The 15,686-nt window shown below is 43.8% G+C and overlaps 1 protein-coding gene across 2 annotated transcripts in view; it reads left to right on the forward strand.

Annotated features, from left to right (window-relative positions):
* rbks (ribokinase) overlaps nucleotides 1-15,686 on the forward strand; it is a 120,447-nt gene that overhangs the window by 82,722 nt on the left and 22,039 nt on the right. For both annotated transcript variants that reach the window (XM_067985140.1, XM_067985141.1), the window contains one exon: nucleotides 2,200-2,388. In XM_067985140.1, the coding sequence (XP_067841241.1) occupies nucleotides 2,200-2,388 (189 nt within the window). The remainder of the gene's footprint in view (nucleotides 1-2,199; nucleotides 2,389-15,686) is intronic.

Genomic DNA, 15,686 nt, shown 5'->3' on the forward strand with positions numbered 1-15,686 from the left:
CGGGAATTTGATGATTGTACCAATGTGCTAAAGACTGGTTTCAGACCAATGCTGACGTAACTACAGTAACAATAGTCTCTCTCAGATTTTTCCCCTTTTCCTTTTGTTTTGTTCCTATGGTGATTGCACCACCCTCTGTGTTTATTGTGTCTGACATTTCACTGAAACAATACAAATGAACAGAGATGTGAAGGCACTATTCCCATCATATACAGACCTTGTTGTATAAATCCAGTCGGTGCCAGTTGTCATGGGAAATGCTGTGCGTGTTTTGAAGATTTTTATTTTTACCAGTTTGTTTTTATTTCCCCAGCTTTCTACCCTTTTCCCCTCTTGTGACAGTGCTGCCTTTTGGTGGGTTACAGTTCGATAAGCACCGGCAGCCCTCTGATACCCCATCCAAATGGCCATTCCTCATTATGAGCCTAGGTAGCAGTGCCAGCAAGCTGTTTGATCACAGTGTACGTCGCAATCAAATCCAATCCTTGAACTTTCCAGCATGGGGTAACTGGGTAGCAGTTAAGAGCAGGAACCCTGGCTTGCAATGCCTGCATGAAGCACAACCACCTGTGCTCATGAAGCTCTGTAGCAACCCGTTAGCCGTAGCACTCTTACCTCTGAGTCAGAAGGTTATTGGTTCAAGTCCCACTTCAGAGATTTGAGCACAAAATCTAGGCTGACACCCAGTGCAGTACTGAGGGAATGCTGCACTGTCGGAGGTACTGTCTTTCAGATGAGATGTTAAACCGAGACCCATCTGCCCTCTCTGGTAGAAGATCCCATTGCACTATTTTGAAGAAGAGCAGGAGAGTTCTCCCTGGTATCCTGGCCAATATTTATCCCTCAACCAACATCACTAAAAGAGATTATCTGGTCATTATCTTATTGCTGTTTGTGAGACCTTGCTTTGCGCATATTAGCTGCTGCGTTTCCTACATTGCAACAGTGACTACACTTCAAAAATACTTCATTAGCTGTAAAATGCTTTGGGATGTCCCGAGGTTGTGAAAGGCACTATATAAATGCAAGTCTTTCTTTTATGTCCAGATCTTGGCAGTGACAAACTATAATTGACGTGTAGCACATTAATGATCTCCCATAAAATTCTCCATCCCTTGAGGGAAGCAACTCACTTCTTTTGTCCTCTTCCATCTTTAATCCATTCCCCATACTTTGAGGCCATGCTAATATTTTTAAAGCCTCCATGAGCTTGCCACCTGCAGTTTTTGGGCTTGACCTGCACTCAGGCTGAAGTTGGCACTGGATACCAGTGTGTCTCTTTCCCAGTTGAAAACATAGCTGTTTAAAGGCGAGGCCCAAGTCTGTATTCCTGTTCTCATTTCCCGCCCCTCCCTTCCATTCTCTGCCTTGTGTCCCATGTTGAGGCATAGCAGAACTAACAGTTATCATCACTCGTGTTTCTGGCATCACCAGCCTTTTTTTTCTTTGAGTGTAGGGGCAGTGAAGTGAATCAGTTACAGAAATGTCAACAACATCAAAAACTTAATTTTTTTATAGCACCTGTAATGTAGAGAACACCCTCAGGTGCTTCACAGATGGGCATTGGAATGAAATGAGGGATAAGTGTCTGTGACTAGATCGACAAGAACAAAGATTGGAATTCTTTATTTAAAGAAAGTTTTAGACTGTATTCAACAGCTACTTTTTTGTGGTGGGGGGACAGAGATCTATATAGCCAATGCTTGGTACTGAAATGTGGAGCATGTGATCTTTGGAGATGGACTAGCTGTCTGCAACCAATCTATGGGGAAAGAGTCTGTTCTTAGATTCCATAAAAACCTCAACTTTGTACCTTCTGAAATCAAAGAAACCAAAAACCACATTACCTGTATGTTCCTCTTGTAGTCTTAAATGCTGCAGTGTTGAGAGTAGACCATCCACGCAAGGAATCTCTCTCAAGTAAGCACAAGTGGCCAAAAAAAAGTTATGTTAACGTTTCAGGTGTTACCTTTCATCAGTTCATGAAGGGTATTCACAAAATAATTTACCTTTTTAAATGCCCATAAGCCTGCATACTTTTATTTCCGACTTCAAGTATTTGTAGTCTTCCCTTTTTTTAATCTAAGCTTTAGAGGTTATTGCATATACAAGTGACCTGTAAAGGAGAAGTGTCTATTAAGTAAGGACCGGTTTATCAAATCAAAGCAAGCATTGGCTTATTCAGTTGTTTTGTTGCAGGCAGAGATCTTAACGGGCATTGAAGTGTCCAACACGGAGGATGCTGCAAAAGCAGGCTCTGTACTGCTGGAGAAGGGCTGTAGATCCGTGATCATCACTTTGGGAGCAGAGGGCAGTGTGCTGATGTCGTTGGACAAGAGGGCTCCTCGATACATTCCCACAAGGAAAGTAAAGGCCGTGGATACTACGGTATGCTTTGTGATTTAACTGCTCTGCTCCAGGGCTTAATTGAAAGAACACTGTACTGTGACTAATCGTACAAACCTCTGGCCAAAGGATGGAGGCTATTTTGTGGTTAAACATGATATCATTCTTGCATTCCTTGACATTTCACAGTTCAAAGACTAAAAAGTTATAAGAAATTTCAAATTACAAAAACACTTCTGAGAATAAAGCTTAGCTGAACAATTGCCTGGAGCTGGATACTGTATTAAAAGGGATGAAAGTTTCACAACCTGTGCATATTTTGAATTACTCAAAATGTTCAGGTCTCAATTGATTGCTTCTGCCAGACTGGTGAAGGCTGCATTCTTTCTCTCCCCCCGTCCCGCCCCCCACCCCCAAAACATATCTTTTGTGTGCCTTCCCTTTCGGAGATTTACGTTCACACTGGTTTCAAGGAGTCCATTTATTTAGCTGATATCAAACCAGTGTTGAATTAGCCGTGATGTGTTGCAACTGGTTCAAACCGGTAAGTACAATTCTCCTGTGCCCTTTGGATCTCCCAGCAGGCCTGTTGCTCCTCAGATGGTACAATTTGTTAGCTATTGGATTCCGTGGAAGATGAGGGAGATACATTCTGGCCCGCCATGGGATAGGGAAGGCAAAGCTCTAATAAGCCAGGTTAACCAGCAAGGACAGAAAGGCTTCCTATGACTATGAGTTACAAGGAGAAACAAACCCCAGGCATTCAAGAGTAACGCCACCCACTTCAAGATTTTTTTTTTTAAACTGGTTTGTATATCTTATTATGTTAAAGATTGAAAGAGAGGGCTTAACTATAGCAGATAATTATTGTACGAACAAATCTGATGAACGATTAATTATCGTTTGCATTTACTTATTCATTTCTTTGAAACTATTGCAGATCTCATAGAAAGATTTTAGTGAGCTGTCCTAGCAAGCTGTAAGACTTAAGATCTGTTCTAGATGTTGTTGGTTTATTTCAGGGTCATTAAGGATTTGTAACGTGTAATTCAAATATTCCCTACCTTATGTGGGCGTGCTGTAACAAATTTAGTGGCTAAAAAAGAATTGCTATCAGTGTGAAGTACAGCTCGAATGATCTATGCAGTTTGTAAAGGTCAATTTAAATGCATTTCGCGCTCTCCAAATCTGTAGACTGTATTGTCACTAATTTCAGATGTTTGGGGGTAGGGGAGGGGTGTTCACAAGAGTATTTGTAAATATTAAAATGTTAAATAGATATTTTTAAAATATATTAATTCTATTTAAGGCACTTAGCCCCGTGCGCATTCCACAATTCTTGGTTTCAAAGTGGACCACAGTTGAAAAGCTCCTCCTGGAAGGCACAAGATTCTCACATCTTGATTGAGCAGATTCAGTGTTGCCTCACTGTGATGACTTTGAGCAGCAATGTCCAAGTGCAGTACCTCTACTAGGCTCTGAGTTTGGTACAGTCATGTTTTATATACACAGATAGAAGGCAGTTGTTTTACTTCTGAAATTTAAACATACCAATGGGATTTTAACACACAATAGTAGAACTTGGGTTTGCAGCTAGGATTGCCAACGTGGTGAATTCCTGATCTCAGCCAGTCCACTCAGGAAGTAATTGCTTGTCTTGGGAAGTATGGTGTCACCTTTCAGGTCATTATGTTTCGAAGTAAGATGATATACAGTAAGGATAACAAGTGGGGCAGCACAGTGTGCCATGTAGAACTTTTTCTTGAGCTCATTTTCATGCAATTTTATTCTGATCTATCTAAGACTTGAATACAGCTTCCATACCTAAAGAAGGTCTGCGAGGCACCTGTCTCACATTTTTGGACAGACTATACAGAAAAACCTCTTGTCTGATAGGTGATTCTCTACCTCACCTTTGTTGTATTTATCAATACTACTTTGCTTAGGCGCCTATGGAATTTTTTCCCTCGTTCCTCCTAAGCTCCAGTTACTACATCCTATACACTCATCCACTTCTTGACATCCATTTGAAATCAAGACTCATCACACAGTCTCCTACTCTAACTCTCCCACAACCGTAAAACTGTGGAGCTCCTTACCTCCTCCTGCAATCTTCAAACCCAAGTTTGTGTTACCTAATCACTAATACTTAATTTACCTCAATATCTCTCTACTCTTTTGAATGTGGCTGGTGCCTTGGCCTTTCCCCTTGGTTTTTCAATTGAAAAAGAAAAAGAAAATTTAACTTCCAAGTAACCAATGACTTTTTTTCCCCCATGAGAATTGATAGGGAAATTCTCCAATTTCTGACTTCTGATGAAACTCCTGGCTTACGTAATACTGCGGTAACTTTAATGTTTGTATAGTCTTTCGATGTTAGCTGGCTGTAACAACCCTAATCAAAAAAAATATAAAGTACAGAATGAAAAAAGGTAATAAAACTTGCTTGTTTTTGAATAGACCACCAGTGATTGGGGTTTATATGGAGAGGTATAGACCGAGAGTATTAAATACTCCATAGGCCACAACAGTTGCTTTGATGCTGGGACAGGAGCAAGGTTTGTCTGTGGAAGACCAACAGGCTGCTCTTGAAAAGTAGAAATGTGAGGATGGATGAAGATTCTCAATTACCTTTGGGGACCGTGGAGTAATATTACAGGACTTTCTCTTAGGGGATTAAATCGGTTTGGTAGAATCTATGTATTACAAATTTAGGGTCATGCGTTAGATATTTTTTCGGATACAGCAATGCTGGTCACTCACATAACCCAGAGGTGTAACAGTAGCATCCTCTTGTGATCTGAAGTCCATATTTATGTTGTTTGGACTGGTGCTTCTTTAATTTCTTCAAAGGGGGACCAAGAAAACACTCGGTGAGTTAAGACCAGATACAAATCACTAATCTGCTTTATTTCAGAAAAATGATCAAAAATCCCAAAATTCGACAGCATAGTACTATAGATTCTACATGGTCTATTAAAGAAGCAGGTTTGATGGGTAAAATAGCCTTTCTTGGTTCATATTTTCTCACTTATCATGTCTATTTTTCTTCAGTATTACTGGCCACTCAGTTACGATGCTATCATTTGTTTTTTAAGTAATGCTGCATCTGGACTGTACAGTGCTTTTTTTAAAAAAGAACTGTACGCATACTTTTAAATCTTCCAGTCCCCAATCAGAGTGTAACAGGGTTTGGTCGGTTGCCATTTTTAGTGCCCCTTCTAATCAACAAGCAGCCTGGAGTCAGTGCTGTACTTCCTGAATAAAAAGAACAGTAGAGTCTGAAAGGAGATACATTACTTTATTTGCTGAGCATTGATAAACCAATGTATTAGTCAGCAAGATCAGCCTGAAAACTGTGGACAATAATGCTGGTCATTCTACCACAGTGGAGACATCCTGGCTTTTGAGAGGGTACAGAGGAGGACAATTAATCTGAGACCCAAGGGTCAATTTTGACTACTGGCAGAGAATGGTAGGGCAGTGGGTGGAGCGGGCCTGCCGCCCAACCGTTCTTGCCAGTGTGAGACCTGAGCCATTTTGAGGTTTGGGCCTCATTTACATTGCGCTAGCGAGCTGCAGGTGTCTCGCAGTAGTTCATCCGGCTCCCACGCTGAGCTGGCTGACAACTGCAGCCTGGTAGGGGTGGTGGGGAGTGCGGTGGGGAGGTGGGGTGCATCCGATGGCAGTAGCCCGGATTTATTTTATGGGCCCAAGAGAAGCACTCCTACTCCTCCTGCACCCACCAAAAAAAATAATTTGAAGTACCCTTGCCTGATTTCTAAGCTCCCCTCTAATGTCTCATCATCAGGCCTTAAGCTTATTTTGGATGTTATACATTATTTAGTAAATCAGTAATCTATTAAAGACTTAAACACAGGTGTTATATACGTGCTGATCAGTGACAGATACCAGTGCTTGCATATAGGACTAGTTTAGCCTAGCCACCCAGTAACAGCATCAACACTTCCAAGTCAAATATTGTCCTGATTAGCTATAAAGCAGAAATCCATCTATTAATTATCTCAACTGTTAATTATCTCAATAGTAACCTTAGAACTGCATCTCTCCTATTTCCTTGGTTTGGCATTCCAATCACACACTCTTATGAGATTTGAAGAATAGGCCCAGCAAGCCAATCTTTTTCATAGAATCTTGTAGCACAGAAGGAGGCCATTCAGCCCATCGTACCTGTGCTGGCACTTTAAAAGAGCTATACAATTAGTCCTGCACCCCTGCTTTTTCCCTATACCCCTGCAGATTTTTCCGTAATGATGGATCCAGACCAAACCCACCTTATCCCTCAATGCCTTCTCTCTTCATAAACACACCTAATTACCAGTGTGGTGCAAGACAATGTCAGATGTCCAAGCTCATATCAGAAAAGCTAGTGGAGCTTTTCAAATGCTTCACTCAATTTTGAAATCAAATGTAATTGGAGAAAAAACAAAGTTGAGAATTTTTAGGAGCAATGGGGTAGAGAGTGGTCTTTGGGCTGTATCGAACAGGCCCCCTGTTATGCTCCCTGCCTGTTATACTCCCCACCCGTAATACTCCCCGCCCGATAATTCAGATCCATTGACTTCAATAGAGTTGAATATCTGGCGGGGCCTATAACAGGCGGCCAATGCGACACCGCCCATTTTGTGATACCGCCCCAGACCAATTTCTGCCCCAATGTGTTGGCTGTGCTCCTACATGGATCAGGAACAAGGCCATCCAAAAGAAGCTCAACAACTTCCAGTGTGGATGCCTGGGTGGCTCTTTAACATCAGATGGTTTAACAAAGTGACGAACAAAGGTGTTCTTCAGATAGCACAGATGCTACAACTGACTATAACAGTCTGAGAATGCCTGACACAAAAATTCCCTAAGCAGACATGGAATTAGAAGCCACGAAGGAAAAGAGCTAGAGGTCGACCAAGAGGAATTCTACGCAACACAATAACAACAGATGCAGCTGTAGTGCACTTGCAACTACGGGAGCTGGAGGCAAATGCCCAAGACAGAGTTGGATGCCGTTGATTGGTTACTACCTTATGTGCCTCAGTGGCACAGGAAGAATTACGATAATGAAGTAACTGCTGAAGCTTAGAATGACAGTTCATAGTATTTAAAGGGAGTGTGGGCAACTATTTAGCAACATTTGCAAAAGGAAGGCATGGAAACCTTAAAGTCCCTCTCTACCACCCCCCCCCCCACCTATCTTCTGTGACAGATACGAAAATCTGTCATATTTCAAATCAGAAGAAAGATTTTGGGCCCAAAATTCTGAGTTTTTGTGGTGTGAAAGTGATGTACTACTTGCCTAGCGACCAGAGTTCAGGCGTAAGTCAGATACGCCAGAGTTATACCCATTCTAAAGTACACACTAAATTCAGGTAGAATTGGCAATCTGGCAGAAGATATGGCCATCCCCAAAGTGGTGCATCTATGCAAATGACACGGTAATAAAGACCAAAGATGCTGTCCCAGAAATTTGCCATTTACACCAGACTTGCACCTGGCTTAAGTTAAGCTTGTAGAAAAGAGGGATAAGTTACCTTTGTGACTTGTCAAGCCAGCAAGCGGTTGAGTTCATAGGCTCTGATGTCCACAGACCTTGCCTGAAACATCAGATTTGACTGGAGTGATTAGAAAAATATTTTCTCAGCTGTGCAACTAACAAAGAATTTCAGCAGTTTCAGGCAAAGAAATCTTTTGCTTCCCACCCTTCTTCCATGAAGTCCTTACCTTGTTCTTAATAATGAAGGCAGAACTGGAGCAGGAGGAAGAGGAAATGACTGAGGCATGCAGCATAAGGAGAAAACCAACTAGGAGGTACCAGAGTCTACAGACCACACCACTCCCTTAATGATATCTTTGAAGAGGTTGCTTAAGGAGGTAAGGAGGCATAGAAGGCAAACATTCTCTCAAATACAGAAAGAAAAGAACAGGCTAACTTCAGAACATTGGACTTCATATCACAATGGTGATTCGTATTGGTGAGACCGCACCTGGAATACTGCATACAGTTTTGGTCTCCATACTTAAGAAAAGACATACTTGCTCTCGAGGCAGTACAAAGAAGGTTCACTCGGTTAATCCCGGGGATGAGGGGGCGGACATATGAGGAGAGGTTGAGTAGATTGGGACTCTACTCATTGGAGTTCAGAAGAATGAGAGGCGATCTTATTGAAACATATAAGATTGTGAAGGGGCTTGATCGGGTGGATGCGGTAAGGATGTTCCCAAGGATGGGTGAAACTAGAACGAGGGGGCATAATCTTAGAATAAGGGGCTGCTCTTTCAAAACTGAGATGAAGAGAAACTTCTTCACTCAGAGGGTGGTAGGTCTGTGGAATTTGCTGCCACAGGAAGCTGTGGAAGCGACATCATTAAATAAATTTAAAACGGAAATCGACAGTTTCCTAGAAGTAAAGGGAATTAGGGGTTACGGGGAGCGGGCAGGAAATTGGACATGAATTTAGATTTGAGGTTAGGATCAGATCAGCCATGATCTTATTGAATGACGGAGCAGGCTCGAGGGGCCGATTGGCCTACTCCTGCTCCTATTTCTTATGTCCTTATGTTCTTAATGTGGTTTTACTGTGCAGATATTTATTTACATTGGTTCTTATTACCACTGTGCCTATCCCTGGTGCCTCTGTGCACTGCCTATCCTAGTGCTATGCCATGGTGATCCCTGAGTGCCAGAAATGCCAATGGTGCTAGGCTGTACTGTGGTATCATGAGCCTCTTGGAAGCAATATGGCCCTCCTCTCAGGGGTTCTGAGTCCAAAAGGACTCATCAACAGGCTACATCTCTACTACAGGTGTATGGGCAGCCTGGTTCTGTATCCTGGCATCTGCATGAGCAGGCATCTGAGGGGGCTGGCTGGAGCAAACATGAAATGTCATCAGGAGAGAGAATGGCATCATGAATGGCAGACTCTAGCCATGCCAGGTACTGGATCTGAGTGCCTACTAATCAGCAGACCTGATGGTATCATTTAGATCCTGAAGACCCTGAGAGATGTCACCCCGGAGCTCTTGAAAACCACTTTCCATCACTCCAAACGATCCTCCAAGGCCTGAAGACCAGTGGTCAAAGCAGTCACTTTGGGTGAATTTTGCTAGTCTGGAGGCCTCTCTTGTCAGGAGGGACAGATGCAGATGTTTGTGTTGCCATGCTACATTGTGTTGAATCCTTCTTGGGTCTTAGCATTGAGGATCGCACTGAAGTTTTCCATGAGCTCTACCATCCATCTCAGGTCCTCCAAGATATTCTTCACTGCCTCCATGTGAGTGTGATGCTCATCCAGTATCTTTCTTGTTCGAGCAGGAGCCTAAAGAACTGAGTCTGCAGGCTTGGGAGCCAGCGCCTTTTGATAGTATGCAGTCTGTCTTTCTTTCAGTTGGTAAGCTTTCCCAATTCAGCTTTGGCTATCTTCCTATTCATTGCAGTGCTCCATTGCTACCACCATATTTTTGTACAGCTCAATGAGAAGACATGAAAGATGCCTTAGGCCAGTCAGCCTCTGAAATAGAAAGATAGATTCAAATTTCAGATGGGATCCTTCGTCAGAACCAAAATGTTTAATCTACCTTTCTCTGTCAGAGGCTAGCTGACCTGCCAAATGTTTCCAACATTTTCTGCTTTCATTTCCAAACTTTGTGGGGGTTTCTTCTTTGTATTTTCTACTATGATGTGTTTAATTAATTTCCTAGAAATGAAATGAAAAGCCTTATTAAATAGCAACGAATATTTTTCAGTAAAATACATTGTGTTTTCCCTAGATACATTCACATATGCTGTATATCATTAACATGATACAACATGACGATTGCATTAACATTTAATTAATCTTTGGCCACATCTTAAATATTATGTAAGAACAATTGAAATCAAAGCCTGTTAAAAGCTTACTAAAGTGTTCTTGCAAGTTGTTTCAGGTCTCCCATTAAAATAAAGTGCTCACAGTAAAACTTTTAATCCATCTCCTGTCATCCACCAGAACAGGTCCTTCAGCGCGGGATCTAAAGATAAGAAGACGAGACAGGTCCTCAAGCATCTGTTCTGAATCCTGCAAACTTCTTGGGCCACACAATAATTATAACTTTAGTTCATATGATATGTGGTAAATTGATGCAGAAATTATAGGGTAAATTTGACACTGTGTTGCAATAGCCCGGCACTACATTTTTAGTGGAGTAGTTTCCAGTCGATTTGCCCAGGCTGTCCAAATCAAGCTTACAGTTAAAGAGCCTGTGTGCATACATCCATAAACCTCAGTACAAGCACCTGATTATATCACATTGTCTAAGTTCCCCTAATGCATCAGTGGGTAAAGGACTAAGCCACACAAAGCCACAAGATACCTGGTGCACACCCTGGTTTGTGCTGAGTTAGCTGATCTCAGTTGAGGCAGCAGCAGCTTCGCAACAATTGACCTTGGCTCCACTAGACCAGGGAGGGGCGGAAATCAGCCAAGGATTCCCACTCCTGATTTCTGTGTACTCACCGCAACTAGAAAGTGTTGTGTGTGGGTGTCGGGGTGAGAGAACAGGATTGGGCTTGGTTGAAAAGTCTTATCGTGCTGGCGAATGAGGGCTGCCAGGTCCTATAAAATCTGACCCTGAGTCAACGCCTTCAGGAGAGGAGAGGAGATTTTTTTTTTAAATTGTCGGGATACAGTCACGTAATTACAGTTACCAACCCTCCAGGATTGTCCTGGGGTGTCCAGGAATTAAAGATTAATTTCCTGGGCGCCGCTGCGAGCAACCCAGGAGAAAAATCGTAGGGGCATGAAAAAATTGTGTTTTTTACATTTTCTTTCACTTACCAGTTCTGAAAATATTGGAGATGGGAAAAAAGACTGTTTGACGAGGTGAGGCTGTTGGAGGTGGGAGATCATGTGATGAAACCTTCAGGAATATATCTAATCAGAATTGGCAACCCTAGTTGTGATCCAAAGCAACATGTGGTCTTACCAGACTCGTATTTATTCCATCGGATAAAGAGGGAAAGATTACATTTAACTTTTTAAATTTGTGATATAAGGCAATTTGTAGTGATAAACAATGTGGCCTCATCAATTTTTGATGATATTTGTTCAAAAGAAGACCATTTTATGTGCTGCTGCTAAAAGTTGGTATTACTTTGTCTGTATATCTATCTCTTTAGTGCTTTAGAGGTTCAGTCAGGACTTTTGCTGCTAGTTTCACTCAGCTCTGCTCAAAGTACTGCTTTGCATTGGGGACATGGATTTCTGTGATGGGGAGGAGGATATGGATGCGGCTAGATTGGTGGCTATTAGAGTCAGGCATCACAGAAGGCGCCTCTTCCCTATGGACTCACACCCATGTACCAGCATCTCCAGTCCAAGAATGTTTTACTTAAATTCTTCTGACCATTAGTGCCTCAGAAGGCTGGGCTTCCCCGAGAAGCTGTTGGGGAAATTTGTCAACTGCTGGCTGAAACCAGCAGCCCACTTCCACTTCCTTCAAGAGAACAGCACTGTCTATACCACTCAAAGTCACTACTGCCTTGAATTTCTTTGCGACTGGATCCTTCCAGGCAGCATCAGGAGACCTTTGCCTTATTAGTCAGGCAGCTGCTCACCACTGCATCATGACGCCCATTGATGTTCTATTCAGGAGTGCTGAACAATTCATTTCCTTCACAATGAAAACAGACAGAAAGCGAGCTGTCCAGTGCTACAGACTGGCAGAGTTCCTACAAGTACATGGAGCAATTGACAGAACTCGTGCTACTTAAATCTCCGTATGACTACCCCCTTAATTTTATGAATAGGAAAGGCTTTCATTCTATTAATGTGCAATACCAATCGCCTAATCCTGACTTCAGTGCCAGATACCCAGGAAGATGCCATAGCGATTTCATCATGCGATAATCCACCATGCCAGCCCTGGTGACTTCTAGCCATGTATCCAGATGGTTGATTAGTGATCAGGGCGATCCCTTGCAGTTATGGCTGATGACTCCGGTAAGGCTCCCATGGACAGAGGGAGTAACAGATACAACGAGACCTATGCCACGACAAAAAGTGTCATAGAATAAACCATAGGAATTCCTAGGTTCTGTTTTAAGTCCCTGGATTAATCTGGTGGAACCCTGAAATACAACCAAGCGGGAATCTCAAGAATCACTGTAGCTTGTGGGGTCCGTATAATATCGCAATGAAAAAAGGCTTGCTGCTTCTGGAAGCTCAATTTGATGATGATGAAACCCTTCGCACAGCATGAAGAGGGTGCACAGGAAGGAGAGGACATGGGACAGGACAGCCAACATGCAGAAGAAGGAGTGTGCTTTCAAAAAATAAAGGTTAAACTCCCCAAAAAAACGTCACCTCACACCTGCTTGTTCTCTTCCCGCGCCTTCATAAAGTCCATCACTGCTGAAACTTCTGCCAAGTTCCTTCATAAGACAGAAGTCTGCATTTCGCTGCGATCATGCAAATTGAAAGCATATGCAGCAATGAACTCAGAATTCTATGCGCATAAACTGTGTTTACCTTACACAACAATATATTCACCAAAGAGCTACTTCTACCCTATCTCTGTAACTGCCTCCAGCCCTACAACCCTCCGAGATCTCTGCGCTCCTCCGATTCTGGCCTCTTGAGCATCCCCGATTTTCATCACTTCACCATTGGCTTCAGCTGCCTAGGCCCTAAGCTCTGAAATTCCGTCCCCAAACCTCTCCGCCTCTCTACATCTCTCTCCTTTAAGGCTCCTTAAAACCTACCTCTTTGTCCAAGCTTTTGGTCACCTGTGCTAATATCTCCTTATGTGGCTCGGTGTCACATTTTGTTTGATAACGCTCCTGTTATTGAATCATAGAAGCTTACAGCACAGAAGGAGGCCATTCGGCCCGTCGTGCCAGTGCTGGCTCTTTGAAAGAGCTGTCGCTCACCCCAGCTTTTTTCCCATAACCCTGCAAATTAATCCTCTTCAAGTACATGTCCAATTGCCTTTTGAAAGTTTCTATGCAATCTGCTTCCACCACCCTTTCAGGTAGTGCTTTCCAGATCTTAACAAACATTTGTGTGAAAAAATTTATCCTCATTTCCCCTCTCATTCTCCTGTGAAGCGCCTTGGGACGCTATATAAATGCAAATTGTTATTGTTGTTGTACCGGCTAACTTACTTGTTCACACTCTTAATCTCCTACTTCTATATGATACTGCCTGAGTGAGATCAGGTTGAGTGGTGAGTGGCTGGATTGATTCCTTAAAGGCCTATGGTGACTCTTGTCGCAGGGAATCAGAGGGACCAGCTTCCGGAATCCTTTCCCTGGCAGTGGCAAGGGGGCACCAGGCCCGTATCTGAAGCTTCCTCGTGTAAGAATTGGAGGGAACCTTGGGGCAGCAGGCTCAGTGCCACTCTCTGGACAGGCAGTGACATTTGCACCTACTCCTTGTAGCCCACTGGTGCTGGGCACAGGCTCAGAGGTGCTACTGATGTCATTACACACCGGATAGTCTAAACCAGGTCTTGAGCAAGTGTGGCATTCAGATTGACTGACCTACTGAAGCAGTGGTAGTTTCCACTCCAGAGGCCACCATTGTTCCTAACAGCTGTTCCTGCTGACGCCTTGATGCTGCAGAAAACTCCAGGGCTGCCATGGTCGGAGGTGCCCTCTTTCAGATGAGACATTAAACTGAGGCTTTATCTGCCCTCTCAGCTGGATGCAAAAGATCCCGTGGCACTATTTCGAAGAAGAGCAGGGGAGTTCTCCCCCGTTGTCCTGACCAATATTTATCCCTCAACCAGCATCACTAAAACGGATTATCTGGTCTTTTATCTCATTGCTGTTTGTGGGACCTTGCTGTGTGCAAATTGGCTGCCACATTTTCCTACTTTACAACAGTGACTACACTTCAAAAAGTATTTCATTGGCTGTAAAGTGCTTTGGGACATCCTGTGGTGGTAGAAGGTGCTATATAAATGCAAGTTCTTTCTTCTAGTCTACAGGTTATTCTGCAGGTTGTGGGAAACTTCCCATAATGCATGGCAATTGCAGGGATCGTAACCATATGAGAGGAAACCGTCTCCTGCACTTGCCTGCACATGAGATTGATGCTTCTTAACCATAGCTTACACAGGCTGCTCAGCTGAGGGCAGTTGTTTCTCCATCCTCCATGGAGGGACAGCACTCCCCCTCTTTCCACTCCCAGTTCTTCCTACTCACGAGTGCTTAGATCCTCACCTGGCGAAAACCCTTCCACTCCAAATTCATCGTGCTCCCTAGTGCATAGCTCTTTACCTAGTGAAAACCCTTCTAAACATAAGAAGTAGGAGCAGGAGTAGGCTATACTGCCCCTTGAGCCTGCTCCGCCATTTGATAAGGTCACGGCTTATCTTCGGCCTCAACTTCACTTCCCCGCCTGATCCCCATATCCCTTGATTCCCCTAGAGTTCAAAAATCTATCGATCTCAGCCTTGAATATACTCAATGGGGCCAATTTTTGGATGACGGAGCGGGTGCGTTGGGGGCAGTGGGGCTCCGAAAATCACTGAAATCCGGAGTGGGTTCCGAGCTCAGCTCCAATCCACTAACTTCCGGGTTCCCCATTGACACGTTCGGGTGCGCGCACGCCTCCCGAATGCGGGAGTCCCACCGGTAATTAAAGCCGGCGGGATGATCATTTACATAGTTTGACAGATAGTTAAAGTACTTGAAATACTTGATTGAGTAGACATTTTGGCAGGGGTGCAATTTTGAAGTATCCTCAGAGTGTTTCCTGTGCTGTGGGAAACACTCCCTGTTGCAACAGACGCGTTTCAGCTAGCAGCCAGTGGGAGATGCAAATGAGTATTTGACAGGTGGGGAGAAAAGGTCACTCATTGCAGCAGAGCATTCTGTCACTTCAGACAAAGTTTTGGCTGCAAGACCTTCGTGTTTTCACTCAAAATTGTTACTTTCCACCCAAAACTCTGCCGCGCAAACATATTTACCTACTTTGCAGACCCCCTCAAACTCACACCGTCAGGATGTGGGGGGGGGGTGGGGTGGGGGGGGCGCCATGGCTGCATTCACCACTTCATCTGAGGACGAGCAGCATCACCAGCCTCGCCAGGCACGGGGTCCACCTCTGCCACATGGAGCTTCACAACACGGTGCTGCGCCACTGGCACCTGCACAAGAGCACGGAGGGCAACAACAGAGAGAGCGACGTCGCAGGAGGCACTACCCTCACAACAGGGTCTACAGACCGAGGCTCAGCTTCCTGGACCTCTCTGAGGAGCAGAGCGTACAGAGGCTCAGAGTCAGTCACCAGGTATTTCCAGACATCTGCAGCCTCCTTCACGCCGAGCTGCTCCCGGCTGGGCCG

This window comes from Heptranchias perlo, chromosome 5, assembly GCF_035084215.1.
Source record: "Heptranchias perlo isolate sHepPer1 chromosome 5, sHepPer1.hap1, whole genome shotgun sequence".
Classification (NCBI taxonomy): Eukaryota; Metazoa; Chordata; class Chondrichthyes; order Hexanchiformes; family Hexanchidae; genus Heptranchias; species Heptranchias perlo.